Below are 12692 nucleotides of genomic sequence, written 5' to 3' on the forward strand. Positions count from 1 at the left end.
TACGCAACAATCAAAAGGCAACGAAGGCTCAAAACACCCCGTCAACTTCCTACCTGTAAATTTTATTTCGATCCCCCGTGCTCCTGATCAGCAGCCGCTATACCGCTCCCAGTCCGCAGTGGCTACAAAGACAGCCACCTAACCTTATCACACATTACATCGCAACTACATATAAGCAGCAACCATCCCAGAAAAGCAAGTCAGCACCAAACCGGTTCCCAGACGTATTGGATAGCAGAAAACTATCAGCAACCGCACCTACTAATCAAGAAGCACCCATCGTCTCAGGGGTTAAGAAATAGAGTGAGGTCCACACATAATCAAAGACAGTCCGCTCCCGATCTGTGCATGCGTGAAGCAGCAATCGGGTAGCCGCATCCGCTACTGGTATTGCATTAGTGAGGTTACACCGCCTCCACACCACACCTCTAAACTCCAGTGGAGCACATGAGTGCCATCCTAGTGCAGCACTACTCGGTGTTCTATCCCTTCTTCCTTCACTGCTGTGTCCGGAAAGCAACACGGGGTCTAGAAAAGAGCAAGAGGAAGCGACAAAAGGTGAGTCTCCGCTTCACGTAGAGTGCCATCAACAGGGAAGAAGTCAGCGAAGTGGAAACACCACACACGCACACGTGCGGAGCTGGAAACTGTTCGAAAACAAGTAACTAATAAAAGGCGTTCGCTCAAAATATTAATAACAATAACAAACTACTAGTACCCATGGTTCCCATTCTTTTGTTTCAAAAGCTAACTAACATATTCACTACCTACGTTAACACTAAGTGGGGTCACATTAAGCTCCACACAGCACCAGAGCCTGCGATGAGGCAGAAAAGTGGTTGTTGGACTCCAACCCATCCGTTGCCGCTGGGGCTACCAGCCGCGATGGTAGAGGTGCTCGGGCGAACCAGTTAGTGTACACGTTAGGTGCCGGAAGAAATCCTGCCGATCACTGCCCCAGAACAGGTTGCGCCGCTCATCTGGTGACATATTTCGAAAGTCACCCACAGTCGGATTGTTGTTGATCCGCACGAACGCTAACTCCCGCATGTAACCCATATCATCAAAGCGCCACTTTCGGGCCTCCGTGCGGACGGCAAACTCCAGCGGGTCGTTGTCCAGGTACTCAATTTCAATTGGCGGCGGCGTTATAGGAAAATGGAGAGAGCGCGCTTGTGGAACCGAGCAAGCACACGCAACGCGAGAGCCAGCGCGACGCAGCATACTTTTACCTTTCTTTATTAATGTCAATAACTTCGCTAGATAAAGGAAGGGGAAAGCATGACGAGCAAAGAGGGACGACGGTGGTACTTGTGAACTCACTCGGTTACAAACCAATGTATGACACGACTCGATGCATCGTAGACTAGAAGTTTAATCACCAAATACACGTTGTCAGGACCGATCGACGAGGTTTCAGTGCGCACTCCCAGACCCATCCGAGGGAAAGAGTGCGAAAGAAATTTTGTTTTCTTCACGTGCACATGCTTTAGGGATGCACAGTTGCAACCACAGCACAACGCTACGGGCAAATAAGTACCCCTTGCTGCGAACAGAATCGGTCACTTCACGCCATACCATCCAAAACTAGATCTTAGCACACACACACACACACACACACTGATGCAGCTACGGTTGATTAAGCTTTTCGTTCATGTGTTGCGTCTCAGATGTTAAGGAGCATATGCCCCCGTTAGGAGGGTAGAGAGGTTAGAATACAGGAATAATGAAGAACAAAGGGAATATGCAAGTCCGTTTGTTGGTTATATCGCTGTAGAGGAGTGTTTCAAATGTCTTGTCGCACGGTGTTGCTGTATGTCTTTCAGTATACCATTGAGAGTCTTGGGCCACCCACAGTTGGAGGATACCGATGTCATTGATATATGATGAGCATTAGCTGTAAGCACAATACATTTTGTGTCGTAGCTCAACTTGAGCATTGAATCAGGAACTATTGTGGTTTAAACCCTGCTTCCGATTTTAAAAAAATATAATGGCTTCCGCGACTTTGCCTCTGGTGACCTTCGTGCTTAACCTCACAATTTTGAAGGCCTTAAGCGAAACTGTAGCCTTTTTTGTGCTTAGATGCATAACCCTTCCAGTGTCGGTTGCAAGTCGCTGTGGAGTGTTTTGTTTTTCTATCATTGTTTTCCTTCTTATAGGGCTGGGTATACCGTAACGGAATGAATCATCCGTGCTCAAAGTACAAAGGCACGCGAAGCTCCCTTCCTACGTGGTTCAACCGGGGTTCGAAGTTCATCTCCACCCACACCAAATAATGTGATACAAATCTCTCCGTATTCTCTTTCTCTCAGTTCTCACAAAGGACAACGATAGCCAACTGTGGGGTCATCTGCTGCATTCACAATCTGGCGGCTACAAGCCTTAAGTATATTTGGACAGTTCTGCATCACCAGGGTGGATTTGACATGGTCACAATTCTGCAGCTTGGATTAAATATACTGTGTCAGCTCAACAAGTGGTTCTTTCCAGTGGTATGTAAATAATAAACGCTCCAGACAAACCACACTCAAGTTAATTTTTTTTCCAGTATAATCACCTCACCACTTTACGAAGCAGAACTTAACTTCGTCCTCCACGTACCAACCCATCACAGCCGTACAACCAGACATAATAACCAACCCATGTACGGGTTATATTCTGTCACACTGAAGCCTTGTAAAACGCTGATTTTCTCGTTATTCGTACCCACAGCATGTGCAGTCTAAAGTCGACAAAGTGTTGAGGAGGAAGTAAATAAACGTTACTGCTCAATGACGTGGGTAACGAAGTCATACTCTCCCTACACTTCGGAAGCTTTGCATCATCCATAGCACCTTAGTCGTTTATACTTCCTTACCCCAACAACCGCGTGTGACCCACTGGGAAGCGACACGTCCGTAGTAGGAAAGAAAGCCCTTAGTACTACCATGAGCACTAGAAAAAGTGGACCAATCTCTGCCTGTTTCTTAGCAATGTAGTTTAATGGAACGTATTTTGAGTAAGAGGGAAAAGGAGGAAAACATAAGTGCATCAGGACATAGAGAAATGTTAGAAGCATTTATTTTTTTCAGGCATGAGCAGTTACTTTGTGCTTTGAGGATGAATACTTTAATGGAGCGAAAGTGTAAGGGGGGGGCGGTGAGGCAAACTACACCTTACTAAATGGAAGCTAAGTGTTGCCGCGCTTGAAGAAACCACAAACGCTGCATCACCGCCCCCTCCACGAAACAAGCGTCACCAACGTCATTGAATCCAAATCTAACTCAACGGAATAGTGATGCCCTTGCAAACAGATGAACCATAGCACGCAGCGTCCCTTAGACGTCACAACCACAACAGACCCCTGATAGAGACGGAAACCGCACTGAGACACACGTTGTTGCACTCACAATGAAGAAGGATCTCACTAAACGACACACCTCACAACCAGTCGGAAACACACACTGTGCCCGCCATTTGGTTATCGTTCACAAGCAAGTCAAGCGGATGTGCCGTCAGTAAGCATCTTCGGCAACCAGAGCACTAATTTGTTCCTAGGACTATGATACGAATTTATCATCCCTTACTCCAGAAGGATTCGCACATGCGAAAAGGAAAATAATTCGGAGGGAGCGTGTCCCATACATGACGCCTGAGAAAAATTAAAACCAACAGCTTGACACAATCACTCACAACTCTAGGAGATGACTCAGTGTTGACATGACCTCAATTAACCGACCGCTTCGCTCGCGTTACATACACAGTGCGAACATCCAGTAACGTGTATGTATGTAGTTTGCAGCACGGAAAGGGAATAGAACCCCTTTCCCCGGTTTCACACGAATCGTGCAGTGCACGGTGCACTAGGAGTTCAAAAGAATGTGAGCTGCCGTCCACACAGTGTACAGAAGGTCCACTATAACTTCACGTTCAGTATTACCAGTGGCCGCTGGTTGCATGGTCGAAACGGGACACCAACAAAAAAATGTGTTATACCCATCTGTGACTTCTACAAATATCTGTTATATGGTTAACACGGTAATAACATCGAAACTTACCACTCTTACACGATGTTTACGCTGTTTTTGGATGTATTTAATATATATGTATATCCATCGACCTTCACCTATTCTCCTTTAGGCCAGATTAAAAATAACAACAGCCCAGCGTTTACTTTAAAGTGCGAGGTTATGTTACGAAAACTGACACCCAAATAGACACACCATGACTTATTTAGCGCCGCTGGGAGAACTGTTAGAAAGGGCCCAAACCCTGGCGTGTCACTGCTTCCGCGGCTAAAAAGCGACCGCGCAGCAGCGGAACGACAAGAGCCCCATCGACGCACCAGAAGAGTAAGTAACACCACGTATGAGCACATCACTCAGGAACGCCATCTTGGTCGATAAGCGATTAGGTCAGTGTCCAAGCGAGGAAAGAGACAAGCACGATACCAATAAAGCCACAGCCATATCATCGCAGAAATTGACGCAAGCAGCTTGATGCACTTCCATCCCAAAGGGCAACGGCATCAGCCACACCTGCGCCACATTTCACAACCATTCACCATTCACACACGCACATACGCAAAAGCAACTGACGCCGTTACAGCAACAGTGCAGCATCTAACTCATACGCCCGCGAGCATGTTTTCTCATCTCCCTTCACGTCAACTGAATCAGCACACAAGGGACGTGACTATCTGCTCAAAACAGTTCCCCCCCCTTATCATCACCAATGGAGAGGTAAGAAATGTCCAATCTGCCATCAGATATCAGACCATTCCAACAACATGGAAGCAGCGATGCCCCCTCGCACAAACACCCTTTCAACGAAAATACACACTTGCTGCACTATCCCCCAAACATCAGAAGAGCTCCATTCACACCACTTGTCGAGTAAGGTCTCAAACACTCACCGTACCGTGTGTCCCTTCACGATTTTTCTCTCCTTCTGTAATGATTTAATCAAAGTAATACTTGATGCCAGCGAATTGTTGACGGCGGGCTACATTGGAAACGCCTGGAAGAGAAAAAAAGAGAAGAGAAAGGTGAAGACATCGCTTTTCCGGCAGCTTCGTCCCTCCTACATTTATCACTACGTTCAGACACGCAGCTCAACCACTTTTAAATCCGTCTTCTCATCACTTCAACAATGAGATGCACAAAGAAAGGTACATTTTTTACCAGCACCAGCGGCCTGTAAATGCTGGAGTCAACTCATCAAATTCCGCGGCGCCAAACAGTGGATATTCGGCAGCACGACAACGCACATGTGATACTAGATCATGCACGCCGTGACACAACCAGAAACTATAGATTATAAAAATAGAAGGGAAGAAAGGATGGTAGAGAAATGAAAACTAGGAACCCCACTCGCCCATCCCAAAAGCTCTTTACGTGATCCCAGTGACTCTAAAGGCAGAAACAAAGGAAAAATAACGCTAGCACATATGTATATATTTACCTCCCCAACTTAGTTGTACACCCGTTGGCGAAACTTTGTGACCTCCCGACAAACTGGGCACTGGGATAAATTTGATGCACAAGAAACACACAAACAGTAGTGTCCACATGGTACCAGCACCGTGTCCTTTGGGCCAAAGCAAATGACACATTGAGCGTTCTCCCCTCCTGTTTGGCTAAGACATTCAGCGTCAACATCCTGACTTGCCACCAAAGACGCCCGCTGTTCTAGCGCCAGAACATTAAGAAAATTTCGGTCAACACAAAGAGGAGAAATATTTTCCTCTTCCAGCAATTCCTTCAACCCAGAGATGACGGAGACAAGTGATGAAGAGGTTGGTCGCCAGCCAGCAAGTTCCGGTGTGTGACAACGCCCTGTGACATCCACGTACTTATGGTTGCTCAACACCTTGCACCCAGGTTCATTGCAGTGAATAAATATTGAAGGTGGATCAATAGGAAACTGTTGCGTAAGCCAAATTTGCACAGGCAAAACAAACTTCGATTTTCCGCCGTCATTCTTCGTTTGTTCAGCAGCTTCAACGCAGCACCTAACCGAAATAGGCAAACCGCCATACACACATAGCTTCAACTGTTGAGTGCCACCCCACGGAGAAACACGACAAGAAAGGTGATACATATTGCATAGTAACGAGAGATCATTCGCGATACGCCTTAAAACATCAGGCTTATGATAATTCGACCTAGCAAAAAAACGGGATGCATCGTCAAACATGTCCGAAACAGCTACTCCACCTTTCCCTTTCAAGTAAGATACAACGAAAAAAAGCAAATTAAACAATATGTAATTCACACCACATTAACAATACAAACCAGTTGCGACCTTCACCAACAATACGCGGTTAACTCCCATACTTCCCACATCACTGAATCATTTCACTCTAGCCAAAACAAATTTAGCGTACATGTTCAGTCAAACTCCAACACAGGTGTCCTCCCCGGACGTCCCCACATTTACAACTTCACTGGACATTAACTGATGCCTTGAAAAAAGCAGCAGCGGTGGATGTTTCGGCGAGGCTTTTGCTTGAATCAAATTCATCGCATGATCCGCTGTGGGATGCAAAAGCCCTAGCCTGTGTAGCCGTCGCCTGTGGGGTGGTTCCTTTTTCGAACCCGCCGGTGCAATGAAGGTGTTATGTGTGTATTGGGTCTCGGACTGGGTTTCCACACAGAGGGCTCGACACAAAGACATGATGGAAGGAGTCGTTGTGTCTCTGATGATGAATTTGCCTCAAGTCTTGATTGCGTGGGAAGTTATTAAGATCTGTTGTTTACCCCTTCCGCAAACGGGCCCCTACTATCGCCCCCCAAACGCACCAATGACATTGCCCTGCCGTGAGTTCTAAAGACGCAACCCCCCTCCCCACGCACACACACACATCCCGCCAGTCTCCCACCGCTGGATCTACCTAATATTAAGAAGCCAACACCAACGCGCCAACATTGATGCTGCCGGCTGCCACAAAGGTATCAGCGGCCCGTGCACTGCCTGGACGGTGTGACCCAGACGGGAGTGGCACACCTCGTTACTTTTAGTCTGCGACGAAGTGGCCACAGGGCCAAGACATCCTGGAGCACGCGACGGAAGCATTACGGAACTTGTATCGTCCCTAGAATCCCCTCATAGGTGTATCTAGAAGCGCTTTCAGCAACCCCATCCAAACTGAAGGGCCATTCTTTGGGGGTTGTGAATTCGGTTGCCACACAGATCAGCGGTATAACCCGACACCTTTCATACCGTATTTTACTGAGTGCGAAACGGTTGCGATGAGGCAGGCTAACGAAAATCGTGATATCGGCACGAGAGCCTTGGACCAGCCTGTGCCGGCGAATCCTGCCATCAGCTCACGGAGAAGGGGGCGAATAATACACCCTCATGTTTTACACCGTTTGGGTTTAGGCTGTTTCCCCGGTTGCTACGGCACCCCAAATTCTCTCTGCTTTTCCGCTCTTTCCTGAGAGGGACTGTCCCTGATTACCTCCGTGCTCCAGAACGCAGCACAGTGGAGGTTGCCACCTTCAACTTCTGTATGCATTGCCACGTGATGCCTCGCAGACTGCTTGCACACTCCCCTAAGTCAATCTTCCAGCGGCAATGCCATAAAAAGGGCTGCCCTGAGCGCCTACAGCTGCTCCCCCATTCCCGCGGCACGTTCCATATCTACCTCGGCATTTGGGTGGCCCGTCGGCGCTGCGTTGGCATACGCCCTCGCGCCACTGAACAAGAGCCACTTGGCGAGTATTGTCGTAGAAGGAAGAGTGCCCGGAGGCGTGCAACAGGGAACTGGCTTCGCACATATTAACCAAGCGGTCAACCACTTTGAAAACGCGTGGATAGCATCTATTCCTCCAGTTTTCTTGCGCAATTTCTTTCACTGTATCCCCTCTCGCCCCGCTCTTACTCACTTATTTGAAACTACGTGGCCGCTGCCCGAACGGATTTAACGTGCGATTTAGACTTCCACCAACCCATACATGTGAAGGGCCGGAAACCTGCGCACCATGACCCTTGAAAGGACCTTACTAAAACATGGGGCACCCTCGCAAGAAGGATTTGGAAGCTCCGCACCTTAATATGTTTTTGCTAACCTGTGGTTCTTTGCCTAATGTTCTCTGGGCGAATGTGCGGCTGCTTCTAAAGCTCCAGGCTCTTTGTGTTTGCTCATATTCTTCTTACTGAGTTAAAATCGTGGGGGCGAGTGCTCTGGGTCACAACAAGGCTTTTTTTTTGTCTTCAGGTGCAGCAGTGGGTTCTGGAACTGGCCCCTTAGGCCGCAAGAGACCTAGACGGAATAACGACACTAATGGTTTGTTGCTGGCGATCATTCATCAGGAGTCAGTGAGATGGGTGTAAGTTTTCATGGCCGCGGTTCTTTGCCCCTTGAGCAAGTCGTTTTATCAGGCTTTCATTGCCGTCAACTTCCGCTATCTGACAGTTAATTTCCGGAATAACTTGCCTGTTGAGCACTTGTTGCCATGCCACGAAATTGTCGTCGAAGCGGGAGTTTCTATTTTCTCGAAACTTTTGAGAATCGTGGTTTTACTGAAACGGGGAAAGAACTTGTTCCGCATAACGGTGGTGACCAGCTCGCGCCTTCCGCAAGGTGAGTTGGGATGAACAAGGTTCTTATTTGGTCGTTCTGTGAGGGATTGTGAAAAAATGGTGTGACTCCTTGTGTGAACCAGAAAGACTTTAGTAGCGGGTGGAGAAGTTGGTTCGTTGTCCTTCCGTCGTGTTTCCGGTCCGTGTGTTTGAACTCTTTCAACTCTGGTACTTTGGAAGGTCAGGTTTTGCGCTCGGTCACATGGTTTCCGAAGACCATCTACAAAAGGAAAACAAGTGGACGAATTCACTGATTTTCACAAACAGTGCAGTGGAGTCAGGTTCCTTCTTTTCCAAGGGGGGGGGATGGCTGCGCCTCTTCGCCTGCGACGTTGTGCTAGGGAAAAAAAATGACGGATCGGAGCCAGGAGCTTGTTATCATTTGACTTTGCGCGTGGTGCTAGTATGGCCACGGAGAGGCTTGGAGTGGTGTTGTCGTTATGACATTAGTACAAACTCCATTCATAAAAAATGTTTTTTTTTTCATGAATCGTTTTCTAAAACTCAATCACAAATAATTGGCGACGTGGGTGAGCCTGTCAAAAATCGAAATCTAAGCCTGCGGACTTTTGAAAGAAGAATAGCAATCCAGCAGTGGTCAAATACAATGACCCCTACCACCCTCGCCTCTTGGGGACATAGAAACCCTCATGGAGTCGTCCTAAATAAATTCCACGGTCACAGAGGGGCACGGTCGAACCCTTCCTCGCACCCAGAAACCGGAGTTAATCCAGCTCTTCACCGTCACAGAAAAGGTACATTCTCGGGCGTGTGTTTTTATTCCTGTTCGCCAGTGTCTGATCCATTGGAGTGTACAGGAATTCTTTCTTTGCACAGGGATATCCACTTTGAAGGTGATTTTCATTTCCTTCGCCCTCAGTGGTGAGGAAACCGTTTAAGTAAGGCAACTGTTAAGTCGGTGGGAAAAAAGAGTTTAAATAGAACGTGAAAAGGCACGCCTTTCTCCACACGAAAATGGGAAATATAGACTGCGGGACACCCCTCTCTGAATATCCTCTTCGAGTAAGAAGGGGGGAACATCCTAGTGATGCCGGCCACCTCAACGTGGTGCCAGAGTCCGGTATCCCGTCTCATCGGGGGAAGCCAAGAGCCAGCAGAGTTCCTTTCATGGGGAACACTGCTGTGCTCCGGCTACGGCATCATACAGCACAGGGATCAGCAGCGTCTTGACGGGACAGTGTTTTTCGCTTGTCGGTCCCTGGGCACATGCGGGCGTGCCAAAGGGCCGTGTCTGTAAGGGAGACCCCAATAAACGTGCGAAAAACAAATTCAAAAAAGGGAGGAACATAAAAGGAACGAGGGAGAAACTCTTCACTTCCCCGAAACCTAACACTGGTGTGTGGAGTGATAGAAAAACATCGTTTGTTTCGGGGGGGGGGAATATATGCTTACCCGTTTCTTGTGGGGTTAGTCCTGACGTACCGTGGGGAAGCTTGGATGCGCCGAAGGGCGGTCCCCACATGCGAGATGTGGTTTCGGGTTTGTCGCGCAACAACTTCCATGTAGGTAAGGAAAATAAATAGAAGTACACCAAAAGATCGGTAGAACTCATGATTATCAGACCATTGACGTTATAGAAATAAGGCGTTGATAATGATCTGATAATTGGAGGAATGGTCTCCGGAGCAGGTCGAAAACGCGCTTCTCGGGAAATTTAAGCTGGGGGTTTCTGGTCCAGGTGCGGCAAAGACTTGTTTGAGTTTTCTACTACACGACGTATTTTTTCTGACTCAAGGTGTAAATACAAATTGCTTCCACGCTGTCTCGATGGCAACGAAGTGCAGTTGTGCCAGGCGGAGCTTCTCGACCGACCTCGGGAACTTTGCCGAGTGACATCTAGAGGTTTCAATTGTCTTTCCGGCGTGAATAGTTGACTGTTTTTTTTTTTTTACAGAAGAGTGCTTTCACTCATATTTTGATAATCTAACATCGGGTGTGAACGCCATTTTCAATTTACCGAATACAAAAATACAAAACGTAGAATGGGCAAAAGCGTGGCGGTCACACCAAGCCGTCAGCAGCTTGTGGAACCAACTCCGCACAAGTAAGCAAAAAAGATGGACGAGTAGGGGATCGAACCCTAGGCCTTCCGTATGCGAAACGGACGCTCTACCACTGAGCTACACGCCCCCGCCACAGGGCTGCGGAAAGAAACAATGTAACACGGGACAATAGCCACAGGGTAGACGAAAACACCAACGCTGACGGGGGTCGAACCCGCAACCTTCGGATCCGGAATCCGACGCGCTTCCATTGCGCCACAACGTCACCACCGGCGCGCGAAAAATAATAACGGTCACTCCTTTACAGAAAGGTTCACCTTGTTACTGAGTCACTTTCTGTTACGATAATAAAAATGAATAGTTGGCTAAGCCCGAAGCCGCGATAGCTCAGTTGGGAGAGCGTCAGACTGAAGATCTGAAGGTCCCTGGTTCGATCCCGGGTCGCGGCAAAGTTTTTGCACCTCCTCCCACGTCACCTCTGAGCCTAACGTGGCTGCGGCTCCGTCACCACCGAATCACGGGGCCCAGCTGCCACAAGTGAAGGGAGGCAGAGAGTGCAGCCGCAGACCCTCACTAGTATCCAAGCGACTAGCACCGAGCGCGCTTGCGAGGGATGCTTCCTTTTTTTTAAATCTTGGAGTTATTCGTGTATGGAAAGGTGAAGGTCGGCTCCTCTCAAACATTTGAGGCTGAGAGGCGATTGGAAAAAGGTCTATTCTTTCTTTTTGGGAAACTACCTACAATGGTTGCAGTGCGGTCCGTGGGCGAAATATTCTTCACCCGCCTCCGCGAAGGTGCGTTCGGTGTTGGCATTATTTTTACCCACCGTGAGTTTACTTGGCTTCAGGAAGTTGCATGCCCTCCATATGTATGGGTTGGCGGAAGTCTAAATCGCACGTTAAATCCGTTCGGGCAGCGGCCACGTAGTTTCAAATAAGTGAGTAAGAGCGGGGCGGGAGGGGATACAGTGAAAGAAATTGCGCAAGAAAACTGGAGGAATAGATGCTGTCCACGCGTTTTCAAAGTGGTTGACCGCTTGGTTAATATGTGCGAAGCCAGTTCCCTGTTGCACGCCTCCGGGCACTCTTCCTTCTACGACAATACTCGCCAAGTGGCTCTTGTTCAGTGGCGCGAGGGCGTATGCCAACGCAGCGCCGACGGGCCACCCAAATGCCGAGGTAGATATGGAACGTGCCGCGGGAATGGGGGAGCAGCTGTAGGCGCTCAGGGCAGCCCTTTTTATGGCATTGCCGCTGGAAGATTGACTTAGGGGAGTGTGCAAGCAGTCTGCGAGGCATCACGTGGCAATGCATACAGAAGTTGAAGGTGGCAACCTCCACTGTGCTGCGTTCTGGAGCACGGAGGTAATCAGGGACAGTCCCTCTCAGGAAAGAGCGGAAAAGCAGAGAGAATTTGGGGTGCCGTAGCAACCGGGGAAACAGCCTAAACCCAAACGGTGTAAAACATGAGGGTGCATTATTCGCCCCCTTCTCCGTGAGCTGATGGCAGGATTCGCCGGCACAGGCTGGTCCAAGGCTCTCGTGCCGATATCACGATTTTCGTTAGCCTGCCTCATCGCAACCGTTTCGCACTCAGTAAAATACGGTATGAAAGGTGTCGGGTTATACCGCTGATCTGTGTGGCAACCGAATTCACAACCCCCAAAGAATGGCCCTTCAGTTTGGATGGGGTTGCTGAAAGCGCTTCTAGATACACCTATGAGGGGATTCTAGGGACGATACAAGTTCCGTAATGCTTCCGTCGCGTGCTCCAGGATGTCTTGGCCCTGTGGCCACTTCGTCGCAGACTAAAAGTAACGAGGTGTGCCACTCCCGTCTGGGTCACACCGTCCAGGCAGTGCACGGGCCGCTGATACCTTTGTGGCAGCCGGCAGCATCAATGTTGGCGCGTTGGTGTTGGCTTCTTAATATTAGGTAGATCCAGCGGTGGGAGACTGGCGGGATGTGTGTGTGTGCGTGGGGAGGGGGGTTGCGTCTTTAGAACTCACGGCAGGGCAATGTCATTGGTGCGTTTGGGGGGCGATAGTAGGGGCCCGTTTGCGGAAGGGGTAAACAACAGATCTTATAACTTCCCACG

The 12692-nt window shown here is 48.7% G+C and overlaps 3 protein-coding genes and 3 non-coding genes across 6 annotated transcripts, besides 2 other annotated features; 2 read left to right on the forward strand and 4 right to left on the reverse strand.

Moving 5' to 3' along the window:
- Nucleotides 1–873: 873 nt before the first annotated feature.
- Nucleotides 874–1224, reverse strand: Tb11.01.4702 (cytochrome c oxidase subunit 10, putative; the record flags this gene model as incomplete). The annotated part of the gene is made up of 1 exon (XM_824278.1): nt 874–1224. One exon carries the CDS (start codon nt 1222–1224, stop codon nt 874–876), a length of 351 nt encoding a protein of 116 aa, XP_829371.1.
- Nucleotides 1225–1598: 374 nt separating this feature from the next.
- Nucleotides 1599–1621: a microsatellite.
- A 3833-nt stretch (nt 1622–5454) lies between these two features.
- Tb11.01.4703 (hypothetical protein, conserved) lies at nt 5455–6180 on the reverse strand (the record flags this gene model as incomplete). Its single annotated transcript, XM_824279.1, has 1 exon — nt 5455–6180. The coding sequence occupies one exon, from the start codon at nt 6178–6180 to the stop codon at nt 5455–5457; it is 726 nt and encodes a 241-aa protein (XP_829372.1).
- Nucleotides 6181–8773: 2593 nt separating this feature from the next.
- On the forward strand, nt 8774–9457 carry Tb11.01.4710 (hypothetical protein; the record flags this gene model as incomplete). Its single annotated transcript, XM_824280.1, has 1 exon — nt 8774–9457. One exon carries the CDS (start codon nt 8774–8776, stop codon nt 9455–9457), a length of 684 nt encoding a protein of 227 aa, XP_829373.1.
- Nucleotides 9458–9611: 154 nt separating this feature from the next.
- Nucleotides 9612–9812: a repeat region.
- An 838-nt stretch (nt 9813–10650) lies between these two features.
- Tb11_tRNA_Ala_1 lies at nt 10651–10722 on the reverse strand. The gene has a single exon. It is a non-coding gene; the product is annotated as a tRNA-Ala (tRNA).
- Nucleotides 10723–10788: 66 nt separating this feature from the next.
- On the reverse strand, nt 10789–10860 carry Tb11_tRNA_Arg_1. The gene has a single exon. It is a non-coding gene; the product is annotated as a tRNA-Arg (tRNA).
- A 111-nt stretch (nt 10861–10971) lies between these two features.
- Nucleotides 10972–11044, forward strand: Tb11_tRNA_Phe_2. Its single transcript has one exon. It is a non-coding gene; the product is annotated as a tRNA-Phe (tRNA).
- The last annotated feature ends 1648 nt before the right edge of the window (nt 11045–12692 follow it).

The sequence above is a fragment of the Trypanosoma brucei genome (assembly GCF_000002445.2).
Source record: "Trypanosoma brucei brucei TREU927 chromosome 11 chr11_scaffold01 genomic scaffold, whole genome shotgun sequence".
Taxonomy (NCBI): domain Eukaryota; phylum Euglenozoa; class Kinetoplastea; order Trypanosomatida; family Trypanosomatidae; genus Trypanosoma; species Trypanosoma brucei.